The sequence below is a fragment of the Buteo buteo genome, chromosome 8, assembly GCF_964188355.1.
Source record: "Buteo buteo chromosome 8, bButBut1.hap1.1, whole genome shotgun sequence".
Taxonomy (NCBI): domain Eukaryota; kingdom Metazoa; phylum Chordata; class Aves; order Accipitriformes; family Accipitridae; genus Buteo; species Buteo buteo.
In genome coordinates, this window is record NC_134178.1 from 12,576,227 (window position 1) to 12,601,355 (window position 25,129).

Consider the following 25,129-nt stretch of genomic DNA (forward strand, 5'->3'; position numbering starts at 1 on the left):
CATGCGCACGCCCGCGGCTGGCGCCGCTGCCCGTTCGCACCTGTCCGCCGCCGGCGGGGACGGTTAGAGCCGTTGGTGGGGCGGCGTGTGGGGAGAGAGACCCTCGGCCCGGCCGGGCTCGCTTCCCCGCCCGCAAGCAGCTACGGGCGGCTGAGGGGGGGTGTGTGGGCGGCTGGGGTGTGTGGGCGGCTGAGGGGGGGGTGTAGAGACGACGGGGGGGAAGGCTGTGGGCGGCTGAGGCGGGGTGCGGATGCAGCCCGGGGAAGGTGCTGAGGGTCCCTGTCGTTACGGACCGGAGGATTTCAAGGTCGGTCCCGGAGTTTGCCCTCTGGTCGTTTTTGCCTCTAGTCTAGTCTGCTTGTTAGGATATTGTGGGTACCGGCGTTGGCCAATTAGAATAATTATAACTTGAAATATTTTGTTCTAGTGGTATTAATACTGTGTCTGGAACAACTTTAATAAAGTACTTGACAATGGATTATTTAATGTGTAGCATAAACGGTAGTCATCTTACCTTTCAGTCGGTCTTTAGGGAAGCCAGCGTTCCCTGCTTCAGGTCAGTAAGATGGGGCACTGGTGAAATAAAAGGCTTGGTTGTAGCAGCTTAGATTAAACTGTTACAATGTGAGAAGAGTCCTACTTGCAATCTGAGACGATCGGTTCTCTCAGAAGCTTTCTGCTAATTAACTTGCTGGTGGAGGAATTACTTCCAAACTGGTATTTTTAGTAGCGGGAAGTACAAAGATACTGCCAGTTACATTGGTAGTGTCTGCTTAACACCATTGAGTTGGCATACTGATTCCTGCATGCTTTTCCACTTGTATGCTGTTTTTTTTAACCCAGTATTATGTCAGTGCCTGACTTTTTTAATCACTAGAATCAACAACAGCGTCAGGGAAGACACAGGCAGACTTTTATATTGATGCTTTAGGCTATTGGACAGAGTTTGTCTTCCAGGTCTGTACGTGTTGATGAGAAAATGAAGAACCTCCTCCCAGATGCTTGTTACCATCCTCCTTCCAAAGTCTGCTGCTGACTGAAATCCATCAGCTGATCTGCTTGGAGGCTATTTAAACTCTTAAAACTAATCCAGATTGCTGGGAATAATGCAAGTTAGGGAGTGGTCCTCTGAGCAGCTGAACCGGCAGATCTTTGAAGCTAGTAACTCAAGGAAGAATAGGGGGATGGAAAACCACTGAGAACAGGCCAGTAGTTTTTAATAAAGTTTTCTATTGTTGTGTCTGTTCAGAGTCATGAAAAAACAGTGGAACTTTCTCCTTGGTTTGTATTCCTGTTGCTTCCTTTATACTGATACAAACGTGCGTTCCCCCCAAGAATTAGCTTTCAGTTGGATCCATTTTCTCATCAGTTTAGTGGCTGGCTGTGCCAAGTCCAGAGCTGGATCTTGAGAAGAACAAGAAGGGGTGTATGGACCAGCCCTGTTCAGTGGGGAGCCCGCACTGATGTCAGGCTAAAGTGACTGTGAAATTGCACTCTTGGTAATGGTTACTTTGGCTTTCTATGTGGAAAGAGGTTTTACAGTACTGCTGTGGAATTAAATTACAATAAAGGCATCCTCAGCAGATGTTTGAGATGATGATCGTAGGACTCTTACTGTATAGTTGTAATGAAAATGTTACAACTTGTGTCTTTAGGCAAGGTGTAAATGTTTCTAAAATATGGCTTTAGATTCTTAAAATAATGTATTCAGTAATTAAAAAAAAAAAAACCACACACACTTCCCCCTCCCCAAAGCATTTGTGTCATCTAGGAGCCTATAATCTTAAGTGCTATTTGTACAAGAGAAATTTACAGAAATGTAATATGATAACTAAAACTTCTCTGTACTTCTAAAAATTTTAGGCAATGGCCCCTGGAGGTAAATTTAAGAACGTTGAATTGATATTACCATGTGAATGGAAAGAATGCTGCTTTGTAGGGAAATGCATGGAGGAATTTTGTAATCATATTGCAGAACACCTGGAAGAGTACCTACACCATCCCCTGGAAACAGCAGGTCATTTATGTCTCATCTGTCACACGGATTACATTGCAGTTTGGAAGATGATTACTAGTCTAGAAAATAATACTGATTTATGTTTACCTGCACCTTAGCTTTTCTAAGGCCCACCTGCATGAAGCCCTTAGACAATTATACCTGCATTTTGCTTCGTATCTGATTATCCTGTTTTTTTGTTTGTATTGATAGCTATTACTAGTATGGAAAGAGACTGGAGAGGTGATGTCATGAGAACTTCTACTGAGGATTTTTTTTTCTAAGATTAGGGCCTGAGCAGGTGCAATTGTCTAAAACAGATTTTAGCAAATTGTTTTTGAATGGTACAGTTCTTCTCCTTCGGGGAACCGGCCTGCTGCTGAAGAATTCTAAGTTTAAAGTAGCACTTGTACGAATCTTTATAGAAAAATAGAAACTTTTATTGTTTGTATGATATTTACCTTATTTGGATATCTACACTGATGTTATTTTATGACGGGTATTGTATTTTACATCTTTTTAGCAGTATTAAATGTGTTTAGAACAAAACCAAAAAAATCTGATTCTGCAGAAAATTATAGGCGGTCTCTGTGGATGTAATAGCAGTAATATACTAGACTTTTTAATATAGCTATTTTGGCTCTTGTATATCCTACTCTTTATTCTTAACACTGTAATCAAGTGTAATTACAGGTGTAGACATTTTAATTAAAGGTGAATGAGTTTTAATTAAAGGTGAAAAAAGTAGAATTGGACCAACATTAACAATGTCTCTGTGACCTAAGCTGAAGAGTGTCGTAGTATATACCTAAGAAAATACTTATTTTTACAAATTTTTCCTATTGAATCTATGAAGTGCCTTTCTGCAAAAAGTTGTATTTTAAGGTACAAAGCACTCTAGTATTGCTGCAGTTGTGAGACAGTGGTAAATCTGTTTGCCACTGAGATTTGCAAGTTTTATCTAATGCATTATGAGTAGATAGCAATTACCAGCTTCTCTGCTAAGGTTACTTACAGAAAGTTATTGCAAATAAAAGTACTGTTGGCATTCTCGCTGTTGTGGCACACAGCTGCAGATTTCATGCAGTGTTCTGTAATATGTTACTTTTTTCTTGTGTTTAGAGCAGTACCGGTGTTGGTGGAGAAGTTGTGAATTTGGAGTGAAAGATCCCAGAGGGCTGATAACACATGTCAATTTTCACGGTTACCACACCAAACTGAAATTCATAGGCTCTCAGTTACAGGCATTGCACCACCATTTGCCAGTGTGTTTGCAGAACAGTCGTAGCTGGCATCAGTTACCAAAGACTTCACAGGAGTTTGTTTGCCATTGGGAGAATTGCAATGTAAGTGAAATACGTTGAGATGTCGCCCCTTTTTTTCCTTTCCTAACTTTACCTTGACATTCTTTGGATTTGACTCACTATTGGGAATTTTTGCTCAGTCTTACCTCTGAACAATGTTTCCCACTATCTTTGTAAGCAATACATGATAATTATTATGGTAGCATTCACGGAAATGTAACCAACATATTTGCATGACATCTGTGACCTTGAATTAAAATTTTCTTTCTCTTTGTGGTGACTGAAATGATCTTTTTGACAAAGATGCAACTTCTCTTGTGTTTTAAGAGCATATATGCAAAACTTTAATATAGCCAGTTTAATAATAAATTAATGAACTTGGTAGTTTGTAGACAGGTCCAGAGTATTTATTGTTTGTCTGAAGAAAGGTGCAATGGAATATCTGATGTTTTCTTGATCAGTTGGAAATGTAGTGGGTTTTTTGTTTTTTTTACTGGGACAGAAATCAGATATTTGCGACAGACTGTTTGTGTAAGTTGGATGTTCAAATATGGCCAAGATTCGTTTCAACTAAAAATGGATTGTATCTTGACCACTTTTTGGTGTCCTGTATTAAATAAAATCATTATCCGTTTCATTTTGGCTGTGCTATTTGTATATCAAGTAAACCAAGATGATTAGCAGTTGCTATCTGTTTTGACAATGTTAACATAAATAGTGTTGCTTATATAAATTTTTTTCTGCTTCTTGGAGGTGTTCATTCCTGACCAAAAGTGGCTTCATATTGATATGACATTATAGGGAAGGACTTTATCTGTCTCTGTTGGCCTTACAACCTCAGCTGTTATTTATGGCTAGTGAGCATTACCTTTGCCTCCAAGTGTGATGCCTTGGAGATGACATTTTCTTACCATCTCCTTTTGTGTAACTGTTGAGCAAGATAGTTTTTAGAGAAAGAAGTAGTGCAGAAAAATTGTCTATCTGGTCTACATTAATTTTTTCATGTTGTATGAGGTTTTTTGTTTCATTTGAGTTAAGTAATATAACTGAAACCAAAATATTGGCAAAGAAGAAACAACTGAAATGAGTCGTACTGTGGAAATCAGAAAAACTGTAAAACTAAACAATTTTGCAAACCTCATATGGGCAAATCTGATGTAGGTTTAGTAATGTTGAACTACAAATCAAAACAAAAACTTTAATGTTTTTCAAAGGCCTTTGATCCTTTTTTTCCTTATGTCTTTCTAGGCCTTTCAATGTTTCATGGGTTATCATTCTTAAATCCTGTTTCTCTATTATCTATGACTTTTTCATATCAAAGTTGTGATAAAATTAATGACATAAACTATGCTTTTTGAGGTTATAAACAAACACTGATGAGGATGAAAATATTTCCCTGCAGGGAAGTGTCAGGCTGGTGGTGCTTTACATAGGTATTGTATCCCTCACGTTGTTGAATTAGAATCAGTGTGATGTTTGAGTAAATATACTGCAGTGATGGAGTGAAATTACTTTTGTTTTCTGATGGTGGTTATAGCCCATGCTTTGCTTTGCTAACCTTCTCCCTACTAGGTCTGAAGTTAGTTCTGTTTTTCTCTTAACGTTTCAGCTTAGAGACTGTTTGTGCCATAGCATATATGAAAGGCGAGTGCCTCCTCATCTGTATGTTATAACTGAACAGAATGTCTAGAAATATCCATTTGCTCTTTTGGCTCTGAATTTAGAATATCTATACTCACATAATGCTTTGATACCTCTCTTTTCATTAATTTTCCTTTACATGAAATAAGAAATGACATAAAAATCTGAGAGTGAAGTTTATAGAGAGAGGTAATTCTGTTGTTAAGTCAATCTGTGAGAAACTCTATCTCTGTAAATAAAGGCTTTTATTTACTAGTGGATTACACATGCAAGTGTCCCGTTCTCTTCTTTTTAAAACTCTAAGCCTAAACATATAATACAGCGCATTATTTACGATAACTTTTGGATTGTTTGCATAGTTTGATTACAACCTATTCTTACAAACAAATCTTATTGCCATTATGTCTCATAGCTTATAGGAATCATATTTCTTACAGTAGTTATTTTTGTTATTAATGCTTTTTAATATATACCAATCAGTCTTTACTCACATACTGCCATGATTGGTCTATTTATTTTAAAAATGAAGAGGTTCAGAAAAACTTCAAAGCCCTCAGAATTTGATTTTGCTGCATCTGTCAGTAAGCACAGTCTTTTGAAAAACATGCTTAAAAAACAGAAGACAAATCTTCCCGTTAATTGATTTCATGTTCCATTTTTCATTTATGTAAGTGGGCAGTTTTGGCTGATGGAATCCTTTAGTCCATAGCATTTTGCTAAATCTTTTTATACATGTTTTTTCAAGTTCAAACTATGTTGTGAATTTTATTAATTAAAAGAATGTTTCCCAACTTAGTAGGCAGGCTAGACTAGACCCAGGAGGTGGGGTAGGGCGCACTGCAAAAGAGGAGAAATTTGAGGGCAGGGAAAACTACTTACCTTTCCCACCCTCCTGCAAATATGTTCCCACAGTTATGAATATAATTGTCTTTGAAAATCACCCATGCAGCTTCCCCTGACACTTGTGGTGCCTTCTACTGTGTCAGATTCCGTTTCCCCAAATGTCAAGCTTCTGACTTGGGCAACAGCCCCCAAAACTTCTTTCCTATTTACATATAAAGAAATATTCAAGAAAGTTCTGGCAAAACACTTAACGAGATGGTGTTAACAAATGAAAATGAGTTTAACCCCCATATGGTTACTCTGATTAAGAAGTGAAGAGGTTTTCGATCACTGTCTAGCTCAGTACATTGATTCACCTTAATATGTCTATATGTTTTCATGTACACAAGACCTTGGATCTCTCAGATCGTGTTTCAAGCCCTTCAGAGGAAATAATGGCTTGTGTCCCTGAGGGAGCTATTGTGAAATACATTGGAGTATGAATTTAAAATGCAGCAGTTTGCCTGCATTAACTCCTTGTGTGAATGCTCTATTCTGCAAGCAGAATGTCTAGCAGCTTAGTTTAATCCACTCTACTAAGAATAGGATGATTAAAACCAGATAATAATAAATAGGTTTTTTCACTTATATATTTTTCTTTTTTTAAAAAAAAAGGTGTTTAAATTTGAATCAGCTGTACAGTATTGGTAGTGGCAATATCAGCCTGAGGAGTTTCACCTGTTTCCCATTTCCTCTAACCAGTGTTTTGATATGGTTGAAAGCCAGATCAATTCCTTGTCCCAATTCAATGTGTAGCCTTACAAAATTGTGCCAGCCCAGCAGAGAGGTTAAGGGGCTAAATTATTGGGAACTGAGAGGAATACTTTCAACTGTGACTGGCGACAGTATGCAGTTGAATGACACCCTGTGTTACTTGAAGAAAATGCAATATGCAGTCTACTTTCACTCTGCAGGTGTGGAGTTTTGTGGAGTGAGGCAGAGGCTAATTAAGGTTTAGTCCCCCTTGTCACATAAGTACTGACTCATGGAGTGCTGTGTCCATAACACCTAATTCAGTTTAATCATTGTGCAGCCTTCCCATTTCTGTTGGAATTACCTGCACTGCCCTCATAGCCTTCTTGTGAGTAGGAGCAGGTAGAAATGAAGGGAGGGGAGAAGGTAAAGATACACCAAAGAAATAAATCAACAGAAATACGTTAACAGACACATCCCTGCCCCAAAGAATGGGTAGCATTCACTCAATTAGTCTAGACAGACTTTTCAACTACTAGATAGTAGGTGAAAATTCAGGACCTGGTTTGTGTGGTGGATACTGCAGAATGTTCTACATTTTTGTAGTTGATGTAATTGTCTCTGTGTTGGGGTGAGTTAATTAAATGTTACTGCAATATTTACTGGTGTCTGTTTGGTTTCTAAAAACACTTAATTCTATGTTCCTGTCAGTTGATTTCCTGCCAAAACTATCTTGTCTTCTTCATGCTTCTATTTTGTTTTTAGGTTACCTTCAATAACCCAGTGTGGTTTTATCAACATGTTGCTATTCATGCCTGTGCTACTGAGGAAGAAACTGTTACAGATCAGAAGAAAGCTGTTTATTGTCACTGGAAAGGTAGTTCATATATAAAAAAAAATCCATTTCAAAAACTATTTTGCTGCAGTGTTTCTTATAAAATTCACTTATTGCTACATGTTGCATAGGAACTTGTGAGAGATCTTCAGGTATTTTTTCATCTGTCTTAAATAGTTGCAGAAACATTTCCATTTTATGGGCACTGTGATTTAAGTAGAATAGTTCCTATCATCCATGGGGTTGAACAGCCTCAACTCTCAATTAGTCTAAGTTGAGAATTGCCAGTACTGAACAGGGTTGGGTTTCCTCATAATTCTGCCTGTGGTTGATAGTTCATATACCATTCAAACAGACTTCACTTATATTCTACCTCTCAGGATCAGGGTTGTGTTCCTCAGAATAATCTGTCATGGTGAGCTTACTCTTTGCTTTCCCTCATCTGTTCCCTTCAAAACAAGGGAAGCACAGCTATTGCCCTCCTAGTTTTTCTCAACTCTGTGGTGAGAAAGAGCATTTTTAATGCATTCTCTGTATTGCTAGCTACCTCTTGAGTTAAAATTATTGTCATGACTTCAAAGCTGATGTTCTGCCCTTGGCTCTATTGTAGAAGCCACATTCCATTGACAGTCTTTCATAGTAGATGCCTTGATTGTTTGAGTAAGGGCTAAACTATGGACTGCCATTTGATGTGCATGCCATTCAGCTTCAGACCTATGAAGTGTATGTGCAGAACCTCTCCAGAAGAAAAGACTTTCTGCTGAAGAATAATGAGACAATTTGTGGAACTCTGGTCCTGGAACAGATCATTCTGTGCTTGCTTTAAACCAATCAATTTGGCTATGTCTTATAAAATGTGTCAACAAAGTCCAGGTTTGTTTGGAATCCTCTTGGTGAACCCTTCAGATATGTCTTTTCAATTCATGGGTTAAAGTTACATTTTGGGTTAGCTATTCACTGGAATGATGACAGAATCCTGTTGGTGGATGCAAGGCGACATCATTTTGTTCCTTTTCCCTCTTGAGATTAGCTGACAGGTGCACTATTTTTTTTGGCTGGGGAACTCACTCCAGTGACACAGTGTAGAATCTGTAGTACTTAGAGGAACAAAGATCACACATTAGTGTAATCATGACTTTATAAAATATAGCCCATTAGGACAGGTGAAGGGACTCCTCTGACTGTATAGCTTAAATAACAGAATGGGGAAAATGGAAATGCAGAAGAAAAGGAATATGGTATGTCTTCAGATGGTTAATAAATGCCCTGCTGTTAGAACAGTGAAATCATCTGTTCTCCATGTCTGTGCTAGAATGGATGAGAAGTAATGAGCTTCAGTTGTAACAAGAGAGGTGCATGTTATAAGTTAGGGAAGCCATTTTAATAGGGTATTTTAAAATACTGTAGCAGTTGCCTTTTGAAATTATGGAGGTTGTCTGTCACTGGGGAAGTGAGAAGACCTCTTTTGAGACCAAGGTGTAATTGATCCTGCCTTGGAACAAAAGAATAGGTCCTGGGGCTTAAAGGGTCTGTTGTAGTCTGTGATCTTGACATACAGGGTGGTGGTATACATTTGAAAATGACATACAGAATCATAATGTCCAGGCAGTGAAAGACAACTTTTCATTTGCACCCCCAAACTTAACAAGCAAGGACAAGCCAGTAAGGTCTCATCTCTGTGAGGAAGCAGTTGTCATGTAACTGGGACAACAGATAGAAAGTGATCAGTCTTTTCCAGGGACCCTCAGTAATACTAGCTGGCAGTCTGAGTTGGTTTGAATTTGTGATGGTCCCGCAAGAGTGGGCTGCTCTGCAAGGGAAGGCAAACTGGAAGTTAAGGGTGACAGTTAGGCAGGCAAGGACCTCACTGACAGGGTGCAGTCTCACAGAACTTGAACAAGAAGAATAGAGCAGGTCTGGTGGTGCTAGCCAGGTTCAGCCACATCCAGTGATCACCAGCCAAGTCCACTGTGATGAGACAGGTCTGAGGTCAAGCCAGGAAGTCCAGAGAACAAGTCACAGGCAGGGCCAGGGAGGTGCAAGGGGTAGGTAACTGCAGCTCCCAAGCCAGAGAGCACAGGGTGAGTGGAGGCCCCAGATGAGGCTTCTCACTGCTCTTTCTCACAACTTAGCTGTTTTCACGGAAGTGTGATTGAAGCTTGAACAGCATCACCATATTAGAGCAGACCTCAAATACAGACAACTAAACTCTTAAATGTGTGGGGTGGAACTAGCAGCAGAGGAGGATTACAGAGAAAGCTGGCTGTAGGCTGGTCAGAGCACCCAGAAGCTGTTGGTATACTTGGGGCCCTGGCAGAGTTCACAAAGGAAGGATGTAAGAGAGAGATTCAGTCTGATGTCATTTATATTCCATTTTGAATCTGGGGCTAAACAGAGACAGAAATCTTCATGTTGTACTAGAAGAATAACCAGTCCTCCAGCTTTTGATCTAGACATGGGAGCTTGTCCTTTTTCTATGGCCCCTCCTGATCAGAAGTATCCTGTACACAGTAGAGGTGAAAGAGACACTGATGATCCTGTTTCCTCATTGTAGGCAAGGTGAGGTTTTAGGATTTCCTTTGTCTTTTAATAAGGTGTCTAGAGTTCAGTCCCTTTACTAAGTATGTTAATCTGGAGCTCAGAACTCCTTTCCAGGAAGCTGCCTATGTTCTACCCATTGGAGTGGATGTGGGTTGTTATCAAGGCTATTACACTCTTGTTCTACTTGAGAGAATGTGCCAGTGAATAGTAGAAATGGAACTTGCGATGCACATACTTGGTTAAATGAACTAGGCAAATCCTTTTTGTTAAATGAATTTTATGTATTCATTTCTGAGACCAAAAGGTATCCAACCTTTCGTTGAGTTTGATTCACTTGATTAGTCTTAAAAAGAGTAATCCACAGAATAATATTTTTATCTTTCCCTACCTCTTGCTCTTGAATTTGAATTTAGTCCTCTTGATTCTTAAGAGTCTTTGACTGGGTCCAGGCTACTTCACCTTTCTAAAAAGGCAGTATTCTGCATAGCTGTTATCTTTGTTAGGTAGATGAGAGAGACTTGTGGCTGCTTCTCCTTATGTGAGAGGGTAGGCTATTCCTTCACATCTGTCTGAAGTTTTCTCCTGAAAGTAGTTCTTTAGTTCCATTTACACCAATACATTAACCTACTAGGGTTTTTCCCCTTATTTGTCATGTCAATAGCCGGAGCTTTCTACTTGTGCTATTAAAACTTGCACTGTGTCTATGGTACCAGACTGTTCCTGAGTTTGAGAGATCTGAGGACATAGCTATTTATATGCAAAGATTGTTTGGTGGATAGCCGATTGCTTGCAGTTAACTGCCATGTGATTGTGTATGTAAAGATAGAAAATGTGAAGATAAAAAAAAAAAAAAGAGGTCAGGAAGCAGAGTTCTTGGAGATGTACAGTTGACGTATTCACTACACCATCTTGTTCTCCTGGTTATCCAGAGACCACAAAGATTGCTGGAATTCTGCGATGGGGGGGCAACAGGAATAATAATGAATGTTATCTCTATTCTACTCTATGGGCATACATGTGGGGTCAAACACTTTGACATGCGAGGGTGGAAAGTATAGCAGCATGCTCTCTGCTGATTCAAAACTGAAATTTTTGTGAGACACACACATGGCCAACGTATCTTGAAGAATTCTGATTACTGACAAATAATATCGCTTTAGCATCAATATTTGTGGGGTTAAATGTCATGTGATGTTTGTAATAGTACCAGTCTGATTCCCACCCCCGCAAAGCTTTTTTGTATGTTTCTAAAAATACAACAGTAGACATAAGTATGTAATAGCCTTTTCTGTTTCTACATAAGAAATAGTACAGTACTCATGTGCAGCTTTTTTTGTTTGGTTGGTTTAGATTGTTTAGGCATATTTAAAGGAAAGCATAAGCTCTTGGATCATTTAAGAACCCACACACAAGAAAAAGTTGTAGCATGTCCTACTTGTGGAGGAATGTTCTCCAATAACACTAAGTTTTTTGATCATGCAAAGAGACAAGTTTCAGAAGATAGTAAGTGGATATGCTCTTATTTCTGTTTATATTTGTAAGAAATTTTCATTTAAGGTGCTTTGTGATAATGTGCACATGTAATTTCATAAATATTTCTATTTTTCATATAAGTCAATTGCATGAAAGCAGGGTTTACTCCAGGAAGGCTGTTGTTTTCATAAAGCATAGAAGTTCTCTTGACTTTGTATGTCCAATGAATTAGATTAATGAAAGTGAGCAACAGAACACCCTTAGATCCAGCAGAAAAGCTATTTGCTTGGCAGCTGTGGCATCACACTGCCTCTTTTCCCTTGGTGCCTGTGGCACCGCGTAACATTCCACTGACACTGGGAAACTGCCCGTGAATGGGAAAGACTTTTGATTATTGAAGAGTGAACCTCCACAGGAGCCAGACTTGGATTACAAAATCTCTGCAAGTAATCCCAATGAGCATTTAACTACTTTCAGGTCAAAAGGCAATTTTTTTCTCTTCAGCTTTGCTTTTCCAGTAAGTATTTTCCTCACCAGAACACTCCCTACCTCAACCAACTGGGTATTAGTTGGCACACTTTCCTGCATACTAAAGAGGAAGGGAGAGGTGGTTGGTTTTTCTGTTTTTAAGTGCTTGGAATATATTTAGGAATTGTGGGTGTTTTGGTGATGGAAAGTAGGTGCATTCTAGGTAATTGACAGAAGAGCTCAAATTCCAAACTGTTAGTGTTTTGAACAGCTTGTTATTCTGTTTAGGATAAAATTAACTTGCTGATAAACAATCCTTTTCATTAAGCGTAAACTAAATTTTCTTCTGAAGAGTATTGGTAATGAAAAAGAATATTGAAACTCTCTCAATGCTGTGTTAGCTTATTCATTAAGCTGGCAGGTATAGGTTATTAATTAATAAATCTTTCATAAGTTATTTGTATTGCCACTAAATAGTTTCTACTTAAATTCAGAACAAATATTTGTTTGCCAGAACTGTCAGAAACATTTTGCCAATGAAAGGCTGCTACGAGATCACATGAGGGGACATGGTAAGTCAGAGCTTTTTAAGATAAAATGTACTTTTCTCAAGGTCACCTTGTACAGAACAGGTTTGATAAACTACAGAGTTATAAGTATGATTATATCAGCTAAGAAAATCAATATATGGAACTAGGACAACTGTGTAATAAATGCTGGAAAGTAAGAATTTCATTGCCAGTCCCTCTGAAGCATGGAAATTCTCTTCATGCCTTCTGATCTTAAACTTTAAGGGGCTTTTCTATTTTGCAGTAGCTTCTGTGCAGATGCTTTTTCTTCACTTGCATCTCTGTTTATTTGCTTTCATGACTAGGGGCATGGTTAAAGCCAAAGCTATGTTTTAGCTTGGGCTGCAACTCTGCTCACCTTGCAGTGCATAATCAGCCTCACTCAAATAGTGTAGTCCATCGTTGACCTAACCACAATCTCCCTGAGGTCCCCAAATTATTCCCACAAGTTATACTACAATAGCTATGACTTGCTGGGAAAGAATCCTACAGCATCTAAGCACAAGGAAACATGTGATATTGCTGTTGGACATACAGGAAATGCAGAAGCCGAGAGGTGGGTAGGTCTTTGCTTTGGGAATAGGAATATTTGAACCATGTAGCTAGACCTGGGTACCAGTCGTTTAGGTTGTATAAACATACAAGTAGCTTTGTGCAGACTTGCTCAGTCAGGGTAGATAGAATCTGCTGCCTTCTTAAGGAAACATGATTTTTCACTGTCTGCAAGTCACATTGATGCTTAACAACTATGCATTTGATTTGGTGCTTACTGTGAGCTACCAGGACTGACCATGTCTGTATTTAAGTGGTTTTACAGTTGACATGCATCTGACTAAAATATATTAATTTTTATATTTTATAGTAGAAAATATAGAATTAGTTTAGTTTACTAGATTAGTTTTATTCCTTTGTCTCAAGGTGATTTTGGATAGAAATTGGAAATAAATGCAAATTATGATTTTTTTGGTTTTGTTTTTATTAGATAATGAAGCATAAATATGCTGCTGTTTTGGTTTTTTTTTTTTAAATTAAAGCATAACACACCTTAAGATAAATGTGATATATTAAATAAAGCACATGGTGAACTGAACTATTTGTTTCTGGTCACTCTGGCTGCACTTAAACTTTTGTGAATTGTACAATGCACCTGGCTGTCCTTGTCCCCTGCTAATTCAGACTGTGTTCTGCTTGCATAGCCAGGGAAAATCACAAGGTGTCTGGACCTAGGAACAAGGATGATGTGAACCTGTGTCATGTCCCAGTAAGCCACAGTGAACCAGCTGCAACGTGAACTTGGCTGAAGCAGCTGGGAGGCATTCCTGGGTCCAACTGTTTAGGCACAACCTAAAGCCATTCAGATATCAGAGCCAGTTACTTTCCTGATTCGTGATTCAGCTTTCCTTAAAAATTCTGGCAGCATACATGTCTACATGTTAGTGGAGACTGCCAGTGCAGACATGACATTTTCAGATTCTTACCCCAGCATATTTCATAATAGCTTGCTGGTATAGATAAATACTGAAATTTTCTTTTAAAAAGCTTGCCTACCTCTAAGAAATTATTCTGAAATAAGCTGTGATGTGAATGCAAATGCTGTAGGTACTCTGAAATCACTCCCTGCATGGACCTACTTACATGCCAGACAACTAAGTAAACTGTTGGATACTCCCATTTCAAGAGACTGCTGAACTTCACTGATGCAGTTTTACAGATTAAGTTATTGTAGACTAGTTTTCCACACGAAACTATTTATTTTAGGGAGGAAAAAAAAAATTTTTTTTCCTGATTTAAGACAAACTATGAGGAAAAGTGCCTATGCAGGGAGTGATTCCAGAATAGTTACAGTGCATTGTATTTACTTCCTTTTTTGAGAAAACATGAGCACTTCAACTGTGTGTTTTTCTTTGGCCACCTATAAAGCACTGGGCTGATAAGATAATGTGTTGTTTCAAAGTCCTAAATATAACATTTACTCTAAATCCAAAACTTCTTCATTGAGACTCTTCCTACTGCATTCATCAGGTTGCTGATTTATATGCAGCAAAGCAAGCATTTGTTCAGCTTAAGATGTTATAGTCCTGCCTGCCAATCTGCCAGAGGTTCTCTGCAGTTCCAGAGTCGTCAGAGCAAACTTGTGTCTCAGCCATTGCAGTTCATAGTCTGGCAGCTTAGCAAGCACCTAGCATTATTATGCCTTAAGCAAATATATCTGAATGTGAAATGGGGAGGCGGAGGACAGACACATTTTCTGCCACCTTTTTAAGAGTGGTATTGCCTTAAACACTAGAAGTAGATTTGCCAGTGCTTGTCTGTCAGAAGGCCTCCAGACAGCATCCACCTTCTAGAAATCCTCCCAAAGTGCCAAGGGCAAAACGATAATCATCTTTTTTGTTAGAGCCTAGAGAGTGAAACATGATCCTCTACATCTTTTTCCCTTACCTTCTATTTTTTGAAAGTAACTTGAAACATTGTAAGATTGACCATTACTTCACTACCCTCTTTATTGCGTCTGCATTCCATTTTTATCTCATTTTTTCCTCTGTACATTTTATTCCCAAATGTATTATAAACTGTTAATTTTGATATGATATTTTAATATATTTTTTTTGTCATATGTCATAGCAGACAGTGTCCTGGTGAAGCTGTAGTATAGAACTGAAAGTATCTTTCTTTCTACTATCTTTTCTAGTTAACCATGTTACATGTGCCCTTTGTGATATGGTATGCACAAGTGTCTCCTCACTGAAAGCACACATCAGATTCCGACACTGTGATGAATGTCCTTTCCATTGTCACCTCTGTGACAGCGGGTAAGAAAATTTGAGGCTCATGGCTATGTGAGCAGAACTGTAGAACCAAGTTGGTGTTCTACATAGGAGTTAGTAAAGAAAGAAAAGTTTTCAACCACTAAAATAATCAGCTGTTCAATGAAGAAATCTAACAGCTTCATCTGCTGTTCATCTGACTTCAGCTGCTGAGACATTGTAGTTCGTGAACTTCTGGTGCAGGTAGGACTGATGAGTTAAAAGGTGAATTTTCTTGGCAAGACTGCATACTACAAAACGGTCATCACGACGAGTTGAGATGTGTAGCAGTAGCGCCTTAAACTGTGGATTTTGCCATTCTAAATGATTGCTGGCTGCTTGCTGGGAGAGACACAGTCTTCTCCTTTGAGTGACTTTTCTGCCACAGGCTTACTATACCTTGTGCTGTCTTGCGCTTTCACCTTTCTGTGGTGGTTTCTTTTCTTCCTTTACCATATGATGCCACACAGTAGTGAAATAAAAAAAAAAAAAGTGGCATTGTGATGTGATAGACCAAGTTGCATATATAAGCATTGGCAAATTGTGTTTAACTTTGCCAGAGAAGGTGAGAGGTCTAGCCTTTTTATGCTGGAAGTGGGATAAAATGAACAAATATCTAAGTACTTCTGTGTTCACACTGTGGGTGGACAGAAGGAAATAATCTGAATTTCTAGACCGGAGAGGATGAAGTGACTGATTGATAATGAACAAGAATTTTGTCTATGTGAACAGAAAGAGAGGATGATGCCTTACAACATGGTTGTAGAATAATTACCTAGATTTGGGCATGGTGTGGATGTGTGGGAAGAAAGAGGGAATGGAAAATGAAATCCAGAGCACATCAAAGAGATGTCTGTACTATCCCCTTTTCACAGGTGGAAAAACTGAGGTAGAGAAGTAATTTACACATATTCCGCTTTCACTTGTCATTGTCGGAGCCAAAAATTACTACCTCCCAGTCCTAAACATTAACCACAAGACTACTCCTCTGTACTATTATATCTGTTATTTGTTTTACTTTGTTTTCAGTTTTAAGAATGCGTATGATCTGCATAAACATGTTGAAACACACAATGATTCAGATGCCTACAGCTGTGATGTTGAAGGATGTGGTTTTACTTCATGGACTTTACGAAATTTGAGACGGCATTACAAGAGAGTGCATGTGGTGAGTATATTAAATAGCAGAAGAAAATATATTGCTATAAATGAGACTAAAGTTTCAAATTTACGTGCTTTTAGTTTCTTCTGAATTAATGAAATGTTTCATTTTTGCATCAAATCAAGTATTTATTTGCACGCATTTCTAGGACTCTTGCAAGGATTATGCAAATACCTGACTCATCCTTACCTATAGATTTTGAGTACTTACTTTAGGTGCATGCAGTTGCATACTCAGTCTTGAACTCTGGCCAACCCCCTCCCCCACCTTCCCTTTAAAAAAAAAAAAAAAAAAGCCAATCTTAACAGCAGAGTATTTCGGGGATTAAAATCCAACATCACCTTTCTCCTTATATTGGTACTCTATCCTTAGAACTAATAGGTTACCTGAAAATAGGGAAACTATAAAGTCTGTAAAGCTTATATCACTTTTAATTGGGTGAGTCTGGCCACAACATTAAAATACAGTTTTGGCTGCTATAGTTTATGCACGCTTGTTGCCTGTTTCTTCAGCTTTCTGAGTTATGATCACTGCTATGTTGTAAAATGAATATATTTTAGTGGAAGCTATGTGTCACACTGCTGTTGGAGATATCTGCAGTACTGATGGCCAATCCAGAGAATTTCCATGTTCACTAGTGTTCCTTAATCAGACAAGTTCTAAAACACACAAATTTTAAATGTTTTAGGAAGTCAACTTCAAAAGGTTTTCAGCTAGTTAGTGCGGTTTTCCCCTTTTCAACAAAGGAGTAATTTTTGTCATATATATGTGCAAGCCTTCAATGACTTTAACAGTCTTTATTCCTAAGAGTAAAAGCATTCTGAAGTATAAATGCCACATCTGTCAGAAATGTTTCTCCTGGAGTTATACATTGACGCTACATCTTCGAAAAGCTCATAAACTCAGCAGTCATTCTCGTTTCAGGTATGTTACCAGTTGATTCTTGTTCAGATCATAAAGAATTTTTTTTTAACTTTTTGTTTAAGAGATCCAGATATTTGATTAAACACTATCTTAAGTTGTGTTCCATTTTAAGCATTTCGACCATGAAACAATTTACTACCTAGGTTTCACTATCATGATGGAAAACCTAGTGTGAAGATGGTTAAACCAAGGAAATAAAAAGCTCTTCTGCTTTTATAGCTTTTACTACTGTGAAAATCTTGTAACCTAGATTGTTGAAAGAAATTTTTTCACCCTGCAAGTTATATCGACCAAAGAGAGTACATAAATATATCAACAGCTTCTGTAGTACAAGCAAGCCATACTCTCTATTTTGGGACAAGAAAATCCAGCAAATAAAATATAATTATGAATAGGTATCTTTTATTTTCTGTTATGCGGTGTATATTTGATAAAAACTACTTATTGGAACCGTCTTGCAGGTGTTCCTTCACATAGTGTGTCTTGTTTGAGTTCCACCTTATAAATAGCAATCTAATTCATCTTTTAATTGCTGACATTCTCAGGTTTGGCAACCTAATTAGATGTTATTCTTATTTTCTGCTGTAAATGCTATGTTTGAAACTTGTATTTTCAATTTTATTTCCTTAGATACAAAGAAGATGGTGAGGGTCATATGAGTTTGAACATAGCAGTATATAATGCTGTCATGGGTTTAGGTCAGGCTGTTAATAACAAGATGGTAACAAATAAGTCTTCACCAAGTCAAAATAGTTTTGGAAGAGAAGGAGGGGACTCTTGCGAAAGAGACACTTCAACAGTAGAAGTACTTTTCACACAGCTTCAGCCGTGGTCACAAGCTACTGGAGAAAATGTTCTGGTAGAAAGCGAGACTTCTATGCCAGAGCCTGTGTATTCTGAACTTCAAACTGTTGTACTTCCACTAAAGTTGCTGAAGCAACACCAATGAATTTGAGGGAAAAACTCTTAGAAATGGAACTGGGCTTGGGAATTCAGATAGCTTTCTAAAAAACAGCCTTTTTGTGGATTTTTACTGTGAAAACTATACTCTTCAGAAGAGGTTTGGTTTTTTTAAACAGAATATGTTTTAAAGTCTTCACTTTTCTCCTTGTCAAATCTTATGTATAATACTGTGTTTTCTCAGCTTTCATGTTAAATTATTCTCATGCGCTTAGAGTATATATGCAAGATACACACATAATACTTTCATTTTTAGCCTTTTGGAGAAGAAACTTCTAAGTTCTTTGTATTCGTATAGCATATATATGTGTGTGCGTGTGTATTTATTTATTAAAAAAATATAGCCCACAGGGAAAGTGTTGAGCCAATGCATGAGACAAACACTTTGAATCGCTAGGTAAAACATCCCATTTTTTATTAGCACACTATGTTATTTATTAGAAATCAAATAACAGCTTGTGAGATGTATATAAAAAATCTACAATTTTTGGCACTTTACTTAGCTTTACTTAGTGACTTTAAAATTATTTCAAGAGTTATTAGAGAGACCTTATTATTATAATGGACTTTTAAGCTACAATGTATTGTTAAATGAATACATTTAAATAAAAAAAGGTTAGGTGTAAATAGAACAGTTCAAGATGTTCGTAGAGCTGCCTTTAGGATTTATATACCATTTGGTATAATGGAAATTTTATAGTTATTTGTTGGGTGCTGCAGGTACAATGATGAGAAAGTAAAAGAATGATATTGGCAGCATAGCTAAACGTACCTAACTGTATTTTTATAAATAATTCCACATAGCCATAGTAATTCTGACCTGTTAGGAAAAATGCTTGGCAAAGACATTCAGTTGATTCTTGTGTAAAGGGCATAGACAAAAAGACTGGCATCTTTCATCACAGTAAAAATTAATTACAATGTTTGAAACATTTTTTGAAACAAGAACTGAAGGAGCCCTCCAACTAAAGTATGTAAGGCTTACACACAGGAGAAGGTAGTATTGAGTCAGCTAGAAGACTAACTTACCCTGTGTTAGCTACTACAAGCCAGTGTCCCTTGAGGACCCAGAGGTATTCTCTGAGAAGGGCTTGCCATGCCACTTTGAAAGCAGCTTCCAGCGCATACACAGAGCTGTATTGCTCACTGAATGTTTGTTCCTTTATGTAGACAAACTGATGCTGAGAGCCCAGGACAAGCAATCAGCCTGCACACAGGTGAGTCCCCAGCCAACCAGAATGAAGTATCAGACAGACTGAGAATAGTTTGAAAAAAAAATAGGTCATCTGAAATTGAAGTGAACTTGTCATGTAACTCCAAGGATGCTGGGGCACTTCTGTTTGGGAGGATTTACACTGTGCATCTTCTGTAGAAAACTTGACTCCCCTGAACTGGCGCCTCATTATCTAACTGCCGACCGCTGTTGCATGCGAGGACTGTGAAGCTGTGCGGGGCCAGGGGAAAGAAGGACTTTTTCCCTCTCATCCCCACAGCTGGAAGAGCACAGTGCTCTGCCTGGGGCTCTCATGAAGGCTGGCAGGAGCAGGCAAGGAGGTGGTATCACCATAGGACCTGTTACGTTCTTACATGAACTGTTCCTTCTGCTTCCTGCATTTGCTGTCACAAAGAGCGTGGGGAGAGCGAGCCTGCTGAAAGGTCTGTGCCATTTTGCTGCAGATGCATTATGAATAGGAGCAGGGCTTGCTGGAGGGAGCTCTAAGTAATGCCTGACTGTGTACTTGTGCTCAAACAGCAGTGCTCACTGCTGCTTCAGCCTAACAGCCTAGACCAGGTTGTCTGTGATGTTTAGCAATCTTGACCTGAAAGAGAAAAGGAATTTAAGACCCCTGTCACAACTATAGGCAGATTAAAAGTCATGGCTGTAAAAATCTCCCTCCATACCTGTCCACCTTGTTAGTTCCTGCCTTGAAAGTTCCTGCTTTGCAGGCAGCTGAGATCTTTGTGCTCAGGTTTTAGTATTATTAAATATGCTGGGCTGTAATTTGTGGCAATTCAGCTGATGTTTCAAGAGCAGTTGAGCCATCTGTGCAGTAGGGGCAGGCCAGACAGATGTGGGTGGCAGCCTGATTTTAATCTGGCTTTGTGCGTGAATCAGAGACCCAGCATTTTTAATACTTTACAATATGGGTAAAACTGACTCACGTTTCTCTGGGCAATGAATAGGTACCACTGTAGCCTCTGGGATTTCCCCTGCTAAATATCAAAGGCCTGCAACAAACAACAGAGGTGTTAATGCTTCCCAGAGAAAGAGTCCTTTATAATGGAAAGTATTAGTCAACCAGAATACAGAGCAGTCTTTTCCAGATCTTTTACACTAGCTTACCAGAAGCCTTTAATCCAATATCCAACAATTTACTCCTTTGGGCAGATCCCCATGCCTGCCTGATTGGGAGGTTGCTGCCTTCGTGCAAGCTGCGCTGCAGGTACCAAGGTTAATTTACACAAAGCCGGTTCAGGGCTTCGCATGACAGATTTAAACATGGCATTATAGATCTGTACTTGAGCTGCGGAACCACGCTTGCAGTGCAAGGGTATGACCTGCAAATTCTGAATTGCCACAACTTTGCGTGAGCCTATTAAATACATTTTGGAAGACAAAATCAACTGTGGGAGCAGACACAATGGGATGATAATTTATTAATGGAGACCTATTTTTGAAAATCATATTTTAAATTAATTTCCCTCAGTTACGCTGCTTAATGACACTCTAGAGTTTTATTCTACTATTGCTTAGGTACCCGTTCCACTTTATTATTCTTCACAGTGTTTGCATTCACACAAGGGCTTTGCAAAGCTAAAAAGTTACCTCCATTTTCTTGTCAGTAATGTAGTTTAAAGTTTACATTCTTATATTAGTTTGTATACAGATGCTTTGTTAACACCCATGTATTTACTAGGCAATAGTAGTTAGCGACAATGGATTTCAAAGTTGCTTTGTCAGATTTTATGTTAAGATTTAAGTGTTACATTAGGACTCCAAGATGCTGGTTTGCATATACCAAGCAAAATAAAATATCCATGTGAATGAAAGCACTTTGAAGAGGCTTTTTTTCTGATTTTGATACCAAATTATAAATTTTTCATGGTAGTTATTTGTACTAAAATAACTGTATGTAAATCTATTCAGTTTTGAAAACTAGGGGTTTGTTTCTGCTTAATTTTCAACGTGATTCTGAAGCTGTTTTCTGCCCAGCAAGTGCTGCTGAGTGCTGTCCCACAGAAGAGCCTATAGAGGGTGCCTGAGGACTGAACGCTCTGACTCACCCAGCCACCTTGTCCTACGACATTGTGTGACATGTGTCAAGCAAATAGCTTCATTGAACACATACTTTATTCAGCGCCTCCTGGAAGAAAGAAGCTCTACGAGAAACAAGGCATTATTTGCTGGGATTTGTGGGACCCAGCCTGAAAAACAACTTCTTCCCGTGCACACCAGGTATGAGGTGGACGTGAGTCATTAGGGACTTGTTCTCATGGAGCCAGATCATCAGATAAGGTAAATTGGCGCAGGTCCACTCACGTCTGTAAAACCAGCATAATGTCTAACTGTGGCTCTGGCACGGGACCTTTGTGGATTTCGGTAGGACCGGACTAGCCCTTGGCTTTGTGGAGGCAGGAGGAGACAGCTTGTCAGGCTGACAAAGAAACCCTTTGATAATGACCTCGGAGATGGTGCCCTGCAGCACAGCTAACAGCAGGGAAAAATGCACCTAAAAATGACGGTGTCTGCCAGGAAGCAGAGCAAGATCGAGCTTGAGGAACTCATGCAGAACACCTTTTTTGTTCTCAGAGGTTTGAGAATGAAAATTTAAAAGTAGGCATTCTTTTCCTTAATACCACAGCAACAACCGTGTTAGTCATTCACTGCTTACATGAATGTGATTAATTTTTTTTTATTCTGTATTTTTTTCACTTTGTTCAGGCTCTTTACCATCATAAACAGAGCTGATAATGAGATACAGGTAAAATTTGGGTTTAATACTTCTCGATTAAGTTCCTGAAAGCAGGGCTTTTTATTATCCTTACAGAGGAAGAATGTTAGCAAAAATAGTTCAGAAATTTCTAAGAAAGCAGTTGTGAAAAAGCACAGTATTTGTCTCTTGGAAAAAAAAATTCTCAAAGCTGGATCATTAAGCGGCACTATTATTTTGCACGGACTGTAAAGTTCAGCATCTGGGAGAGGAGTGGTTGCCCTGATCTGGTTTTTGGCATATAATTCAATGAAGTAAGACGTGTTAAAAGCGATCTGCAAAGCCTACCTAAAGCCCTGAAACAGTAATTTTCTTACTAGATCACATCAAATACAGAGAATGTTTTGTTACTGTCTCTACAGCAAGGAGCATGTGTGATCTCCAGCAAATTATGATGTGCCTTGGTTTTCTGCCTCTAAAGAAGAGTTCTCAGCTTTACAAGGAAGCCACAAGATTTTTATTAACTTGTGTTCTGATTTGTTCAGCTGTTATAGTCATGAGCACTAAAAACACGCTGATGAAGGCCCAAGCATGGTTGTCAGTCAGTCTTTTAATTCATGGCTTACTTTTGTACGTTCAAATCAATTTATAAAGGAACTGACCCTTGGGGTGCTGAGCAGGCAGAGCTGCCATTAACTTAAGATCTTGAACTAGCAAAAATTCATACACGTGCCTCCCTCTGGGCACTAGGAGCAGCCCAGCTGGAGTGTGTCATTGACTTCATTAGGATTACCTACACTGTACCTTTTTTTTTTTTTTTTAATTTTCTTCAGTGGAAAAGTTAGGTTGAGAATTCCCACCCTCTTCCTACTGCTCATTTCCACCGCCACACTGTACTTCTCAGTTGTTTTCAAGGGTGTGCTTTAAATGAGATCAGCAAGGAACTCCACCATCTGTTACAATGTGTAACTATGCCCCTTTCATCACTTTCTTTGGAGGTAGTTTCCTTCCAGCCTACTCGCCTCCCTTTCTGTTGACATTAACGAGCATCTGGTAAGTCAGGCCAGCTTTCTGATCTGTCTGAAAACTAACCAAGGGAGTTTTTTTAAGTGAGATCATTGAGCTGATTCAGTTACTGTTCAACCACGTGAACGCGAGTACAACCGTGTGAATACTAGCACCAACACAAAAAGGGGACGGCAGCCTCCTTCAGAGACAATGTAGTTTTAGGTTGGCTTAAGCCAACTGCAGTATTGCACCGTTTGCCTATAAAAATCTAATCATAGGTTAAATGTTTGCAAAGTGGGCAAATGGATGGATCTTTGGTTTATCTTTTTGGAAAGTTGCAAGTTGCAAATTAGTGCTCTTTTGTATCAGCTTTAAAGCTGTTACATAGTTGCCATCTGCTATCTGTTTACAGAACACAGAAGCAAAATATTTTAGCTCTAACACACAGGACAAAGGTGCCCCTAAGACCTGTTGAAGCTTCAGGCTGGTTGACTTCATATACCCCAAGCAACCCTTTAGAAGGATTTCATTCTAAAAAGAGAAGGCTAAAGCACTGGATTAAATCCTGTTCTCCAAAAGGACTGAGAAATACCGCAAGACAATCAAACAGTGTAAGAAGGTAGTTTCTTTGTGATGCCCTTGCTAATGTACATGCACGGGAGAGAAGGATTTATACAAGACTGGTTACCTTGCCACAAAAAGATACATTAGGTTGGCTTCACATGATTTGTTCTCAATAAACCTAGTATTGACTGTTGTTTTGTCAGTCTGGCTAGCTATTAGCATATTTTATCTATTTGTTTATTTATAGTCAGGGACCCGACTGCTCTGGAATTCCCTTGTGACTTTCCTTTTCTGCCTCTTGAAGACAAGCTCTTCTGGTGCCCTTTTCCAGCCTTCCTACACTTCACCAACTAAAAGCTCAGAGCCTTGGCAGACAGTTCTCTAAGCACTTTAAATGTGAATTTTATTTAGGCCTAGTCCTTTTGAAAGCACTGAAGTAATTGAAATTCTCTTAAATGAGCTCTTTCAATGTTCTTTCATGAGGTCTCACTCCTTTGTTGCTGGTGTTTGTTGAATTAATTCTCAAATCACGGTGCAGGTAGAAGGTATACAATCTACTTTTTGCTTAAACTCAACTGCCAGCTAAGTGCAAGCTGGGTTTCGTCTAACTGGAGTTTTACAACTTTCACCATCTTCCCAATGAAACAGGAGTTTGAATGACAATGTAACATTAGTGGAATAAAATATCTGGTGTGCTATTTGGAACAAAGTTGTGCACACCTCCAGAAGATACAGTGTCCAAGGCCTTGGTTCTGCAAATCGCTTTGACTTAAGCAGAGCTCCTACAACTGTAGTCCCAAATCAAAGCAAGGAACAAGTTAGGATGATAGCTAGGAGAAGGAGGTCAGATAGAGGTGTATTGTTGGGTCACAGAGGTGACCTAAGGGCTTGTATCTACACACAGCTATTTCTTATTCCCGATTTATTTATATGTAGATGTTCTCATTCAGAGTAAGCCATTGTTTAGTTTAATCCGGAGCAAATTAAGCAGGAACAAGTCCATGTGGAATAAAGCCCTGAGAACAGACTTGATGTCCCACGTCTTCTGAAAGTAATTGTCTCTATAGATTCTTTTTAAATGGAGCTTTGCAAAGACAAGACTGCTATTAAGCTAGCTTTAAAATACATTGTCCTCTATCTATTGCCTAACCTGCCAGATTAAATTATCATACGCTAACTGCCTAGAACAATCAGCTTGAGTCTGATATTCAGTATAACAAACAAACAAGAGCTTTATTAACCTTTAGACATGTGATAGGTGTGAAGGTCGTGATGCGGATTGGAATAGCCTCTTTACCGTGGCGTTACATACCAAAGGTTGCAGACTCCTTCCTTCCAACTGCTGCATCTCAGTAACAGAGTAAGACTCTTTG

At 38.8% G+C, this 25,129-nt stretch overlaps 1 protein-coding gene across 1 annotated transcript; it reads left to right on the forward strand.

Moving 5' to 3' along the window:
• Nucleotides 1-1,512: 1,512 nt before the first annotated feature.
• On the forward strand, nt 1,513-18,503 carry LOC142034003 (histone H4 transcription factor-like). The gene is made up of 8 exons (XM_075034706.1): nt 1,513-2,017; nt 3,119-3,342; nt 7,282-7,393; nt 11,243-11,395; nt 15,092-15,212; nt 16,236-16,374; nt 17,177-17,292; nt 17,923-18,503. Exons 1-8 carry the CDS (start codon nt 1,867-1,869, stop codon nt 18,239-18,241), a joined length of 1,335 nt encoding a protein of 444 aa, XP_074890807.1. The 5' UTR covers nt 1,513-1,866; the 3' UTR covers nt 18,242-18,503.
• The last annotated feature ends 6,626 nt before the right edge of the window (nt 18,504-25,129 follow it).

Coding starts and splice junctions, on each gene's coding strand:
- LOC142034003 (XM_075034706.1), top strand. CDS start 1,867: ATGGCCCCTGGAGGTAAATTTAAGAACGTTGAATTGATATTACCATGT. Junction 2,018..3,118: donor CCATCCCCTGGAAACAGCAG/GTCATTTATGTC, acceptor TCTTGTGTTTAG/AGCAGTACCGGTGTTGGTGG. Junction 17,293..17,922: donor AGCAGTCATTCTCGTTTCAG/GTATGTTACCAG, acceptor TTATTTCCTTAG/ATACAAAGAAGATGGTGAGG.